General features: G+C 50.0%; 1 protein-coding gene across 1 annotated transcript in view; it reads right to left on the bottom strand.

Moving 5' to 3' along the window:
• Positions 1-15,267, bottom strand: part of fmn1 (formin 1) — a 532,192-nt gene that overhangs the window by 433,990 nt on the left and 82,935 nt on the right. The window contains exon 3 of the mRNA XM_038785764.1: positions 3,252-3,418. Coding sequence (XP_038641692.1) covers positions 3,252-3,418 — 167 coding nt within the window. The remainder of the gene's footprint in view (positions 1-3,251; positions 3,419-15,267) is intronic.

The following is a 15,267-nucleotide window of genomic DNA, read 5'->3' as shown; positions in this document are numbered from 1 at the left end:
TTCATGAAACCACAGATGAGCAGATAATTCAGTTTTGTTGCCTTTTTTATTGGGTTACTGATAGCTGGACATTCATCATCTTTGTATATCTAGTGCCAGAAACATTTGTTGCAGAAATATTATCATGTGAAACATTTTAGGAGAATAGAATGGAGGTCAGGAGGATAAAAGCAAAATACTGCGGATTTTGGAAATCGAAAACAGAAACAGAAATTCTGGAAAATCTCCGGAGATCTGGCAGCAACTGCAGAGAGAGAAACTGAGTTCATGTTTCAAGCCTGTCTTCTTGAGAGGAGGAGGAATGTCTTCACTCAGAAGGTGGTGAGTCGTTGGGATTCAGTCATTTGAGTATATTCAATGGACAGGATTCTCCGTTGCGTGTCCGCCACGCTCCCACTGCTAGTGCAGACGGAGAGTTTGGCACTCAGCTAAATCCCCCATTAACTGCAGTGAGACCAAAGAATCCCGCTGCCGTGAGCAAATAATAGGGGATTTTCACAGTAACTTAATTGCAGTGTAAATGCAAGCCTACTTGTGACACAAATTAAGATTATTATTATTATGACAATGTGGGCATGGGAGAATTTCACCCATTGCACTAGGGTTACATTAAATGAAGGTTTACATCTGATCTGGTAGCATGGAATTCCTATCCATGATACTACAGGCATCTTACAAAATTCCTTTTGGTTTGGATGCTGTGAAAAACATGGTGCTCAAATATCTATGAGCATCCAAAATCATTTTGCAGCAAAGCTATTGTGTATACAAAACAATGCAAGACTTTGCAGTAACGAACATAACTAATTGACATATACATTATTAAATGCATAATTAATAAATATATAATTAAACATTTTGGTATAAATTATCTAAATTCCTTATGGCAAGTAATTAAATATAAATACAATGATTCTTTTTCTAACTTCAGCAGTCTTTATTATAAATGTAAGGGGCTGAAACAATGCTCCTGGTCCTCTAAAAAAATACCAAAGTACTTTGGCATTTGAAAGTTGCAGCTATAACAATGGTCATAATTTATAAAAACATCCTTAAAACGGAACTTCGGGTGGCGGCCATGGAGTGAGTGGTCGCACATTTGGCATCTCCCTTCGAGGTGGTCTTTTCGGTCCTTTTCCCTGTGTACTGGGCGGATGTTTTGGTGGAAACAGGTATAGAGGTGGTGGAGGGAAAGTATACTACACTGGTGAGATTGGTGGATGGATTCGCGGATCAGAAGTGGGTCGGAGAAAGGAGTTGCAGGAACAAGAAACTCTTTGTGCGACACAGGGGAAGATTGTGGAAGGTGAAATGTCGCCCCGACCAGCCCAATGGTCGACTGAACAGCTGGTGGACTTTCAGGTGGGGATTGAGTCTTATTGCTATACAGGCCACCGGAAGCCAGCGCAAGGACAAATCGGGTGAGTTTGGGCTACTTTGGACTGCACTGTGGGACAAGGCAGGGGTGCCCACTCATCCCATTGCTTTTTGCCTTGGCGTTAGAGCCACTGGCAAAGGTGCTAAGAGCATCAGGGAGTTGGAGAGGGATAGTGCGGGGTGGACATAGGGTTTCACTATATGTGGACGATCTGCTGCTTTACATATCGGATACACTGGGAGGCATGAACATTTTGGAGGAATTTGACCGGTTTTCAGGATATGTTAAACATGGGGAAGAATGGGATTTCCCTAATCCAGGCAAGTGGGAAGGGGAGGAGGTTGGGCGGGCTGCTGTTTAAAGTGGTGGGGGAGGGCTTTGGGTGTCTGGACATCCAGATGGCGCGGGGATGGGAACAACTACACAAATTGAACTTGGCGCGGTTGGTGGAACAGATGAGGTGGAACTTCAAAAGGTGGGATGTGCTCCTGCTGTCGCTGGCGCGGTGGGTGCAGACAGTGAAAATGACAGTACTCTTGAGGCGCTTTGTTTTCCAGAAGCTCCCGATCTTTATTCCAAAGTCTTTCTTTAGGAAAATTAATGCTCTGATCGCGGGATTTGTGTTGGCGGGGAAATCTCCACGGGTGAAGAAGGTACTGTTGGAGCGGGGGTGCAGGGGCTATTGATATGGGAGCGGACGGAGGCAGCCTCATATAAGGGCTCAAGCTTAGGGGTATTGTTGATGGCGTCTCTGCCATTTTTGCCGGCCAAGTACTCCACAAGGTCTTGCTGTTGGCGGCCCGGAGGGTGTGGGTACAGCGGTGGCAGCATCTGAGGTTGGAGGGTGCTTCGGTGCGGGCATCGATCTGCGGGAATCACAGATTTGCACCGGGAGGCTTAGATGCGGGATTTCGAGGGTGGCGATGGGCGGGGGGGGGGGGGGGGGGGGGGGGGGGGGGAAGCTTTTGAGTTTAGAGGAATTGGAAGAGGAGTATGAGCTGTCCAGCAGGAATGGGTTCCGGTATTTACAGGTGCGGGATTATGTGAAGAAGCAGTGCCATCCTTTCCCGACGTGCCACCCCCAGGGCTACATGACAAGGTGGCATCGAAAGCAGGAGTGAGTGAGGGTAAAGTATCCAAGATTTACAATGATTTAATGGACTGGGAGGGAGCCCCGATAGGAGAAGTTAAACAAAGTGGGAGGATGAGTTGTGGTGGTGTGGGGGGGGGGGGGGGGGGGAATGGAGGCGGATTGTGGGGAGGCTTTGAGGAGGGTGAACGCAACTTCCCTGTGTGCTGTTCTTAGCCTTATTTAATTTAAGGTAGTCATAGGGCAGATATGACGGTGGCCAGAAAAAGCAGGTTCTTTGAGAGGGTGGAGAGTAGGTGTGGTCGGTGTGCAGGGAGGCCCGCGAACCATGTCCACATGTTCTTGGCATGTCCGAAACTGAAGGGGTTCTGGCAGGGGTTCGCAGACATATGTCTGAGGTGCTGAAGGTGTAGGTGGTCCTGAGTCCAGTGGTGGCGAAGTTCAAAGTGTCAGAAGACCTGGGGGTCTAGGAGGCAAGAGAGGCCGACGTCTTGGCCTTTGCCTCCCTGGTGACCCGGAGTTGGATCTTGTTGGAATGGAGGGATTTGGGGCCGCTGAAACCAGAGGTGTGGGTGAGTGACCTGGCAGAGTTCCTTCAGCTGGAAAAAGTTAAGTTCGCCTGAAGAGGATCAGTAGATGGGGGTTTGCCTGGATCTGGAAGCCATTTATCGACTTCTTCAAGAACTGTTAAGATGTCATGCAGGGGTGTGGGGGGCATCCTTAAAACATCATCTTCAAAATTTCACCTTTAAAAATAATCAGTAATTATAATTCATGACTTACATAAAGGTCCATGTAATCAAATCTTAGTGTATTTGCATCAATTTCTTCTCCAGCCATTGTAATAAGCTCGAGGTCCAAAGATTGTGGCCTGATGATTGTTGAGCTTCTTTCAACAGATGATCCATTTTCTACCACGTCAGTCCGTAGCTGCAGCAGAGAATTTTTCTCTGAAAATAAAAGTTTGTAAAATTAGCCTTCACGTGAAATACATTGTAAACCTGAGAATTCACCTTTTAAAAAAAAACTTGCTGTTGCAATATGGTTACTATTAACCCAAAGCCTGTCCACCATCTACACTTGATCTTAGCCAAAAGGCCGAGATGCGATCTGTCCACCATCTACAAGGTACAAATCAGGTGTGGGATGAAATACTCTTCACTTGTCTGGATGGGTGAAGCTCCAACAACACTCAAGAAGCTCAACACCATTCAGGACAAAGCAGCCCGCTTGATTGGCGATTTCCACAAACATTCACTCCCTCCAACACCAACATACAGTGGCAGCCACGTGTACCATCTACAAGGTGCACTACAGTAACTCATCAAGATTTCTTTATCTGTACCTTCCAAACCCATCGCTGGTTGCCCTAAAGACATATGAATGTCAGCCGTATTATATAAAGTTGGAGATAAACGGGGCAAGAGTGGGGGCAGACAGAGAGCTTCCTTCCCTGGAGGACATCAGTGAATCAAATGGGGTTTTTTAAAAAATGATAATCCAACTGATTTTATGGTAATTTTCTGGTGCTAGTCAATTTATTAGATGTATTAAATTCAATTTAATAACTTGCCATGATGGAATTGGAATTCAAAAATGCTATTCCAATATCATAACCACTAGGCTAATCCACCACTTGCAATCCCAATTTGCAGAACACCTCAATACAGGCAGGAGAGTACTGCAGAACCAAGCAGCCAAAACGAGCTCCAAACAGTGCCACTATGGATACTTGGAACCAAATAGTTCCACTTCAAGACAAAACTGCACCGGCATCAACCAAGCCCAAGCCCTATATTAGTGGGTCTCAAGAATTGGCCTCACATTTCTCTGACTCTGGCAGTGGCATTAAGTGCCTAAGTACAGAAGGAGGCCTCAGATATGTCTTGGTACTATGGGAGGCATTAGAACATAGAACATAGAACGATACAGCGCAGTACAGGCCCTTCGGCCCTCGATGTTGCACCGACATGGAAAAAAAACTAAAGGCCATCTAACCTACACTATGCCCTTATCATCCATATGCTTATCCAATAAATTTTTAAATGCCCTCAATGTTGGCGAGTTCACTACTGTGGGAGCCTGGTTTCTCTAAAGTGTTCTATTAAAGGAAGCCAGGTAATGCAGAGCCTAATATTTACACTGTTTACAACTTTTATTGATAGAAATATCCATTGCAAACGTGTGCTTCCTAACCTCCAACAGCCACAGTTTCAATCTTCTACATGTAGGGACACAAGTGAATCCCCAAATATTGCCATCGCCTGAATTCAACTGAATACTTGATTATCATAGAAAGTGCTTCCTGAGAGGGTGGTCATCTCAGGCCTTTAATGTTCCCAAACTACTCACCTCACAACATCATCACATCCAGGGAGAACCTATTAGAAATGGCAAATCAGCAGTGCAGGCAGGTAAATTAATGGGTACAAAAGGTTATACACAATGTTTAACCAACTGTAACTAATGATTGGGCACTTAAAAACTCTTTTTGGTTCTGTTAACGTTGATACATTGAAAGAGTTCAGAATTTTAGTTTGCTAATGCTTTCCCTTTATGGGAGCTTTGGATAATGGTATGTGTAACACAGATCCTGCTTAGGTTGAAACTCAGCTGAGGTCTTTGACAGTGAGAACGGTCAAGAGGATTTGGGTGAACAACATTATTTGGCGAACTGATCTTGATATAGTGAAAGCACTGGGTTATCAGCTGCACCTTCCATCCTCCAGCTGCTTGCTTTCAATACGCTCTCTCCTTCCTGTACATTCTCGTCACCCCATCAATCAATCATTCGGATACATAGTTCACAATATTGAGGGCCGGCATGGTGATCTGCTGCCTGATAAGTGTCATGGCTGTTTCTTGTGAGTCTGGCACCGACATGTAGGATAAGGTGAATGATACTGTACACTACCCCTGCATTAATAGAATGCATACCTTTCTCATTTCACTTCAGCTAGTGGCCTCCAGTGGGTCGAAGGTTATAATTGGCAGAGAAACTCAACAAAGAACGGGCGGAATTCTCAGTTATCCGATGCCGAAATCGGGGCTTGTGATTGGGTGGAGAATAGCTCCCGATGGTGAAATCGCAGCAGGCACCAGTTGAACGCTGATTCGCAAAGCTCCACCTCCTCGAAAACGGCGTCAATGCGACGCATGGCGGTGTAGTTGAAACACCGCTTGCATATCATTAGTTATGCCAACCCACGATTCTCTGACTCTGATGGGCTGAGTTCTCGAAGGCGCGGTCCACACGTGTTCTCACAAATTGTGAACCTGGTGTAGTGGCTGCTGAGTGAGAGAGAGGGCGTATGGACAGTGTCCACCTTACTTCGCCGACAGCCGTGCTGCTGGGGAGGGGGAATCTTCCAGTGCTGGGGGGGGGGGGGGGGGGGGGTTGGCCAGGAGGTGGCCTTAGGGTGGACAGGCACGCAACACCATTACCATAGCCGGCAAGGCGGTTATGTGGCTGCGCATGCCGCTGACAGCCCGCTTTAGCCCTGGTGCCCTGGGTCATATAGGTGACCCCCCGGTGCAAACCCCCCCCCCCCCCCCCTCCCACCGGGTTCCCCTGTCCCATCAGCTGTATGGGCGCTCCAGCACAAACTGTCCCATCTTTTCAAATCTGATCAGGGTGTGTGTGTGTGTGTGTGGGGGGGGGGGTATTATTCAAGCACGGCTGTAGCTCGTCAGCCCTGTGAGTATCCATCCAGGCCTGGCGATTCCCGCACTGTTTTTCGTGTGTTCCGATGATGTTCCACGTGGCGCTGGTGCTAGCTCCTCACTGGTAGCAGACCTGCACCAATTTTTTGACGTGAAAGTCCATGGATTCTCCATTGGCGCCAACACTCAGACTCAGAAACAGAGGACAGGATTCTCCAATAATGGGGCTATGTCTCCACGCCAGCATGAAAACCGGCGCCAATGACTCAGACGTCAACGGGCCCCGAAACTGAGGAATTCTCACCTTTCTAGGAGGCTAGATTGCCGCCGGAGTCGTCCCTGCAGCTCCAGCCTGCGCAAAACGGCCCGCGCAAGTCCGCGTATGCGCAGAATGGCCGGCATATATTCGCGCAAGCGCAGAACAACCAGCGTATTTTTGCACATGCACAGAACAGCCTGCCTGATTTGCCGCATGTGGGGGGATTTCCTTCTCCGCAATATGGAGGAGCCCTACAGGGGCCCAGCGCGGAGTAAAGTAGGCCTCCACGGAACCAGCCTGCCGGCCGATTGGTAGTCCCCTACCGCGTGCCAGGCCACCGTGGAGGCTACCCATCGGGGTCGCTTCACCCCCCCCCCACCCCCCCACCTCCCCCCTCCTCCCAGGACAGCCCCCGCACACTCACCTTCCAGGTCCCGCCGTGTGGGAGGTGAGTAAACCACACCGGCGGGACTCGGCAAACATGTTGGCCACTCGGAGCCCGAAGAATCACCTGGGGGGGGGGTGCTGTCAACAGCCATCGACCGGCGTGGCGGCGATTCCGCCGGCGCCCGGAAAACGGCGCCAGAGAATGGGGAAGCTGGCGTCGGGTGGGAGAATCCAGGCCAGAAAATCCGGCCTAACATCTTTGCCAATAAACCTTGGTCAATGGTGAATGTGGGGAACAAATTCCTTCTGAGATGTTCCACTCCAAGTGCCTTGACCCACTTAGCCCTTTTCATAGTTTCATGCTCCCCATATCTTGGGCTTTTCACAGTAACTTCATTACAGTGTTAATGTAAGCCTACTTGTGACAATAAAGATTATTATTATTGCAAAGCAGAGCCAAATGAAGCCCTGGCAATGGATTTAAAAGAACTTCCAGAACAATAATGAGATTGGTATAAAGGTAAATTAATGCCGACAGTCAGTACTTCCGGAAGTAAAATTACCTCTTAAATAACCATCCACCTTAAGGATGCCTTCCTCCAACTCCTTCCAGCATTTACGTATCGATGATAATAACTTGGGGTTCGTTTTGGACTTGTGGTAAATCATTTGGACAAATTAGTCACAATCCCTTAATCACACGTTTATACGGCAAGACTTAAATGGAACTGGATTTTATTTTTTAAAAAGATCATTCAAATGCAGATCTCGGAATGCAGATCTCGGAATGTAGATTTCAGGCAGTAGCTATCAGTCTGAACCAATTTCACCATCTGACTAAAAGGAAATTCCAACCTCACATTTAGAGTATGAGTGGAATGGATAATGCATCATTTCATTGAATGAAATTGGAATTATTAGCACAGATCTAGATGTCACCCAAGATTTCACAAAACATTAACAGGAAATGAGTGGGTGAGATGTTGTTCTTAATATTATTAGGAGCTCCATAAATTCAAAGCTGCAAAACTTCACTTGATATTTTAAAAAAGAAATAAGACATAAATCTGGAAATTGTGTATCAGTCAGATTTACATTTGCATTTAAAATCATGTTCAAATGTTTTAACAATGTTCATCGAAAAGGTTAAAAAGACACAAACGACTTTGTCTCATTAATCTGCTGGAATTGCCAGAACCTAACTAAATTACTGCATGAAGCAACCCAATGGATATAAATTAGTTGAATTTTCAGCTGCAGTGGGCAGGTGTGTCAATCGTCCTTTTGTCCCAGATGACCACAGGCTGCTCTCCCCTTTGAGAGCTGATTGGTGGTGATTTTTTTAAATATAAAATTTAGAGTAGCCAATTATTTTTCTTTTCCAATTAAGGGGCAATTTAGCGTCAGGATTCGGGCCTGGAAGGTGACTGTCCGAAGGCTGTCAGCCGCCCAATGTCGGAAGCGCAGGATGCACGAGATTCTCTGTAGCAGGGTGAGGGTCTCACACGTGCCTGACACTGTGTCGCCCCCTCACCCCCTCTGGGGAACTCCCAGAATCTGGCACATCATAATTGAAGGTTCTTTTGTTTTTCTGCCTCTGTGGATAGTTCAGGCAGTGCCCTATTTGCCCGCCACCCCCTTCACCAACACTCCGACTCCCTCCCCACCACCCTCCTTTCTGACTCCCTCCCCACCACCCTCCTTTCCCCTCTCTCCCCACCACCCCCCTTCCTTTCCCTTCTGTTGGCACAGAGGCGAGGGTATCTGGTCTCTCCAGCGCAAAGTTTAGAGCCTGTACCAGTTGTTTTTTGTAGAAACATGTTGTGAACTGTTTTAATAATCAGAGTATCCACCCCCCCCCCTCCTCGTACGTTGGTACTGAGGGGAGGATACACTGTTTCTCCAACACAAAATGTGCGTTTGTACTGTTTGGCCTTGTTTCTATATTTTTTACTGTTTTAATAAAAAGATATGGCCAATTCACCTAACCAGCACATCTGTGGGCTGTTGGGGTAAAACCCACACAGACACAGGGAGAATGTGCAAACTCCACACGGACAGTGACCCAGAGCCAGGATTCGAACCCAGGTCCTCAGCGCCGCAGTCCCAGTGCTAACCACTGCGCCACATGCCACCCGGATTGGTGGTGATTTAACCTGAGGGTCACCACACCTCTAGCGAGGCGAAAGGTTGGGAAGGCGGGGCCTTCATGAATGACCTCAGCCGGTACGGCAATTGAACCCAGACTGTTGGCCTCAACTTCGCATCGCAAACCAGCTGTCCAGCCAACTGTGTAGGATCCAAGGGTGAGAACAGGAATAATGCCTGCTCTTGTCAGCTTAGAACAAATTTGTTTCTTCTGTGGGGACCATAAACTGGATTAAATTGAAAAGATTTTTGGAACAAGCAAGGAGATGGGTTAAGGGCTTCCCCTGCCCACTTTGTGCATTCGCTTTGTATCTTTAAGAAATAAATAAATTAACTTCTTGTGCTCGGAAACATAGGATGCGATTCAGGCAAAAAATTTGTGTCTGGTTTCAGGCAAGTTTAATGGGGTGTTTAACATTTTGCTATTCAACGGCACTTTGCTGGGTTTTATGGCCTCGGGGAGCTTCTCTCCACTAAGATCGCTCTCAGAGGGATTTCCTACAAGGATCCTCGCAACCGGGGCACCATTTTGTCTGGGTGCCACGATGCCACCCCTTTTGACCCCCCCCAACTTGGAGACACCCCCAGGAACACCCCCCCCCCCAACCTGGTAAACCAACCCCCCCCCCCCCCCACCCTGGTCCGATCACTGGCATTGTCAACCTGGCACCTGGGCACTAAGCTTGGCACCCAGAGTGGCCAGGCTTAGTGCCAGATGACACTGCGAGGGGGGTGCAGGGGGTTGCCAGGGTGCCACCCTGCCCTGTGCCTGACCATCCGGGGGTCTCCAATGGCCTGGGAGATGCCCTGCTAAGTGCCATTACCTCTGGTCCATTTTGTATGTGTACCAGTACTAAAGGGTGCCCTGACAAGTTCTCCCAGTCGCGGTTGTTGAGTACCGGGAGCATCCAGTGAACATGTATTTAAATGAGTCGTACAGATCCATTGGAGACGTTCAGAGTGTTGCAAAGTTCACGAGAGGCCTCTCGCAAGATTCAAAGGCCTTGTCCCAATACCAGGTCGGGTTCAGCAAGGTTGCTGAATCGCGGCAGTTGTCAAATTCACTGGTACTTCAAACATTTATCAGTGAGTCCACAACACTAAACTGCATCTCACATGTTTCTTTTTATTTTAATAAGCATTTTTATTCCACAAATTTCCAACATTTTTAACAACCCCACAAACCCCCTAACCCACCAAGCCTTCCCCACTCCCATCCTTAGCAACCAACGGTAACCAACTCCCCAAAATGCAAAATAAACAAACCCCAGCAAATGGAGATCCCATCATTTGCCCTCCACACCCCCCATCCGTTAGAGCAAATGTCACTTTTTCCAGAGTCAAAAACTCCAACAGGTACCCCAGTCCTTCCGAGTCACAGGATGGAGAAGCTGAACCCCACCCCATCAAGACCCACTCACTTGTCAGCAATCAGTGAGGCTAAGCTAAAACATCTGCCCCCCGCAATTGCCTGCGTCTCGGCTGGTCCGACACCTCGAATATGGCTTCCAGTGGACCAGGCGCCATATCCACATGTAGAATCCCCGAAATGGTGCTGAACATCGTCCTCCAGCTTCGGGCAGTACCAAAACATATGAACATGGGACGGGGTTCTCTGCTGCCGGGACTAAGTGCCCGCGCCGTCGTGAATGCCGTCGCGCTCTACGGCGGCGGGAACAGGGCCTGGGCACGACCTATTCTGGCCCCCGCAGTTGGGCCGCGCCATCCTGCGCATGTGTGGGGAACCTCTTACGCGCGCTGGCCCCTCACCAACATGGCGCCGGTGTTCTGGGGCCGTCCGCGGAAGGAGGTAGACGTAGGGTGGGGGGGGGAAAAGAGGCCGGCCCGCCCATCGGAGACCCCCCCCCACCGGTGAAGGAGCCCCCAACCCCCCCCACCTGCCATCCCCCCAGCGTTCCCGCACATTTCCCGTCGGCAGTGACCAGGGGTGGATGGCGCCGGTGGGAACCTGTCGTGTCGGAGTAGCCGCTCGGCCCATCCGGGCCAGAGAATCGCCGTTCGCCGTTTGCGCCGATTCTCTGAGCGGTCTGGCGCGATTCTCGGGGCGCTGGTTTCGGGGGTGTGGGAGAATCGCGTGCGTGTGTCGGGGCGGTGTGGCACGACTCGTGCGGCACCCCAGCGATTCTCCCACCCGGCGTGGGGAGGGTGGGGAGGAATACCGCCCATGGTTCGTGGGACCCCTCCTACATCGCTAACGGACATCCTCCACCGCTTCGAACAGACGGCTCATCCTTGATTTTGTGAGGTGTACCAGCCCCATCTCGCGCACAAAGTCGAGCCATTTATCCTCCGCAGTACCTCACGCCACAGTTCCTCCTCTAGCACCACCCACAACTCTTCCTCCCACTTCGCCATAACCCCCTCCATGGACAGCCCATCCTCCAAAATCCTTGCATAAATCATCGAGATGAACCCCCTCTCCAACCCCCTGTCCTCACGTAAAGAACCTGCTCGCAAAGTCCCACAGCTGAATATGCCTGAAACTTCGCCCCGCAACAGCCCAAATTTCTCACTCAGCTCCTCCAGGCTTGCAAATTGCCCTGCCAGAAAGAGACGCTTAATTTTCTCAATCCCCCTCTCTTCCTATCCCCAGAACCTTGCATCCATCCTCCCTGGTCCGAACCCATGATTATCCCTAATCAGCATTCCCCCTGACCCAGCTCCCAACCTAACCTGCTGCCTGAACAACCTCCAGATCCTCAGCGTGGCCACCACCACTGGACTCACCAAATTACTTCCCTGGGGCCATCAGGAGTGGCACCATTGCCAATGCCCGCAACCCAGCAACAGCCTGCCTTCATCCTCACCCACAAAACGCCCTCCTCCCTATTCCAGCCCAGAATCTTCTCTGTATTTACCACCCAATAATATTACATCAAATGTGGGTGGCCAGCGCCCCCCCCTCCCACCCCCCCCACCCCCACACCACCACCACCTGTCACCCCCTCCACATTATTATCTCCCGAACCCAGCCACCTTCCTGGCCAGACAAATTAGGTGATCAGCCTGTCGAATCCCGTAAAAAACACCCAGGACAAAAGGACCGGCAGGCAGTGAAACAAGAATCGCCGCAAACATTCATCTTTACTGCCTGTACCCGGTCTGCCAAATGACAGAGGGAGATTGTCCCACCTCAGCAAGTCAGCCTTCAGCCTCTCCACCAAGCGAGTGAAATTAAACTTCCAGCTCTGACCAATCCCGGACACCTGCACCTACAGATACCTAAACTGAGATGTTGCCAGGCGAAATGGCAGCCAGCCAGCCCCCCCCCCCCCCACCCCCGGGGGGCAGAGACCATAAATACTCACTTTTCCCTAAATTCAATTTATACACTGAAAACGTCCCAAATCTCTGAAACAACCTTATTGTGAAGAGCTCAGCTCCAAAATATACAACAGCAAGTTATCTATATGGACACCTGATGCTCCCCGCTCCCCCCCCTCACTATCCCCTTCCACAATCCTGAGCTCCTCAGCACAATGGCCAAGGGCTCCAAAGCCAATGCAAACAGAAGGGAGGACATAGGGCACCCCTGCCTCATTCCCTGGTGCAATGCAAAGTACCCTGAATTCATACTATTTGTACGCAGGCTCGCCAATGGCTCCTTGTGCACCCACGCTACAAACTTCAGCCCAATCCCAAATTTCTCCAACACCATCATCAAATAACTCCACTCCACCTGATCAAATGCCTTCTCCGTATCCATCGCCACCATCACCTCCGCCTCGTTTCCCTCTTCCAGAGAAAGCACCACATTCAACAGTCTCCCCATTTGTGGACAACTGTCTGCCCTTTATGAACCCCCTCTGATCCTCCCCAATCACCCTCGGAAGGCACACCTCCAACCTTAACGTCAGCACCTTTGCCAATATCTTGGTGTCCACATTCAGCAGAGATATGGGCAAGTACGATCCACACTCTACCGGATCCTTAGCCTTCTAAAGCAACAACAAGATGGAAGCCTGCCGCAAGACATCCCTGTCCATCGCATCCTCAAACATTCCCACCATCAATGGCGCCAGTCTATCCTTAAATGTTTTACAAATTCATGGCCAATCTACCTAACCTGCATGCCTTTGGACTGTGGGAGGAAACCGGAGCACCCGGAGGAAACCCACGCAGACACGGGGAGAACGTGCAGACTCCACACAGATAGTGACCCAGCCGGGAATCGAACCTGGTACCCTGGCCCCACCGCCTTCCCTGCCTGAATCCTCCCAATTGCCACCTTTACTTTCTCCACCCCTACCCTCCAGCTCCCCCAACTCTAGCCCACCCAGGAATTCCCTCATCCCCCGCTCCTCCTCCGGTGGCTCTGATTTTTAAACGTCCCTGTAGATGTCCTTGAACACCTTATTAATCTGTTCAGGAGCCACCACCAACTCCCCCATCCTGTCCTGCACCCAAACTATCTCCCACGCCGCAGCCTCCGCCGCAGAGCTGACCTACCAACATACGCCCTTCCTTCTCCCCATACTCAGACAGCCCACCCCGTCCTTCTCAACTGATGGACTGCTTTCCCCAAGGACAATATGTCAAACAATGCTTGCAGTTCATTCGTCTTTGCTAGGAGCCCCGGGTCCTGCCACCCCAACCTGCAGCACGGTAGCACAAGTGGATAGCATTGTGGCTTCACAGTGATTGGGTCCCAGGTTTGATTTCCTGCTGGGTCACTGTCTGTGCGAAGTCTGCACATTATCCCCGTGCCTGCGTGGGTTTCCTCCGGGTGCTCCGGTTTCCTCCCACAGTCCAAAGACGTGCAGGTTAGGTGGATTGGCCATGATAAATTACCCTTAGTGTCCAAAAAGGTTAGGAGGGGTTATTGGGTTACAGGGATAGGGTGGAAGTGAGGGCTTAAGTGGGTCAGTGCAGACTCGATGGGCCGAATGGCCTTCTTCTGCACTGTATGTTCTATACCTCCCATCCACCTCCAAAATCTCTTCTATCAGCTGTTGCCATTCCTCCTTCACCTCCAACTTAGCCACAAACAAGATCACCTCGTCCCTCGCCACTGCCTTCAGAGCCTCCCAGGCCACCGACAGGGAGACCTCCCCTGTGCAATTGAACCCCACATACTCCTCAATCACCTTTCCTATCTTGTCACAGAAGCTCCGATCCGCCAACAACCCCACATCCATCTCAACCCCAGCTTCTGGGCTGCCCCCTTCTCCAATATCACATCCATCCAATGTAGAGTGTGATCCAAAATCACAATTGCAGAATACTCCGAACTCTTAACTCCAGTCAACAGCGCCTCCCCCACCACAACAAAGTCAATCCTTGAGAACACCTTGTGCACCAGGGAGGAAAACAAATACTCTCGTTCCCTTAGGTGTAAAATGTGTTGTTCCCTGTGTCTTAATAAAGCTCGTATTCTCAAAGTTGGAGTAGATGCTTTATTGTGAGTTTGGTCTGTGTTCAGTGCTTAACTTACAGCTACCTCAATGCTGCTTGCCTGTGTCTTGCTGCCAATTCCCCCTTCTGTGAAGTGTGCTCTCACTTCCTGTTCCTCTATATTTATAGCTCTCCCGTGCTCCCTCTAGTGCTTGATCAGTTGTATTGCATCTATACAGATCTACAATCACCACATAAAACTCTCCGCAGGTCCATTCCCCCATCTCCCTCATGAGCCAGTCAACACCTTCGCCCCCCAGCACCCTCCAACTGGGTCTGCAAGCGTGGCTCGTACCCTTGGCTCCAGCACTATGTTACAATCCTCCTCCCCTTCTATCAACTCATGGGTATCCAGATCCGGAATGGCACCCAACGTTCTCTTCATGAGCCGCATCATCCCAATTGGGGGCACATATGCTTACCAGTACCAGGAGCCTCCTCCCAAATGCACCCGTAACAATCACATACCTGCCTTTCTGATCTGCCACCACCATCTCCATATGAAATCTCACCCTCTTGCCCACCAAGAACCCCACCACTAGAGCCCTACTATCAAACCCCGAGTGAAACACCAGACTCACCCCCCCCCCCCCCCCCCCTTGCTAAGCCTCACATGATACTTAGATGGGTCTCCTGCAGCATCACCACATCAGCTTTTAATCTCTTCAAGTATGAAAAATCTCTCATTCTCTTCGCCGGTCCCCTTAACCCCTTCACGTTCCATCTCACTATTCTGACCGGGAGGTCTCTTCCCCCTTCTCTTCCCCCTTCCCCCCCCCCCCTCTTTTCCCCCCTCCTATCCGCCATCACCATTACCCTAGGCCCCGCCAATCCAGCCTGGCCCACCCCATCCTTTTGTTGCCATCGGTCCCCTCTCCCCACTTCCCAGAATCCCCCATCCACTTCACCTAACACATTTCGAAACAT

Source organism: Scyliorhinus canicula, chromosome 2 (assembly GCF_902713615.1).
Source record: "Scyliorhinus canicula chromosome 2, sScyCan1.1, whole genome shotgun sequence".
Lineage (NCBI taxonomy): Eukaryota > Metazoa > Chordata > Chondrichthyes > Carcharhiniformes > Scyliorhinidae > Scyliorhinus > Scyliorhinus canicula.
The sequence above is the reverse complement of the archived record's forward strand: the minus strand, read 5'-3'. Positions and strand labels throughout refer to the sequence as shown.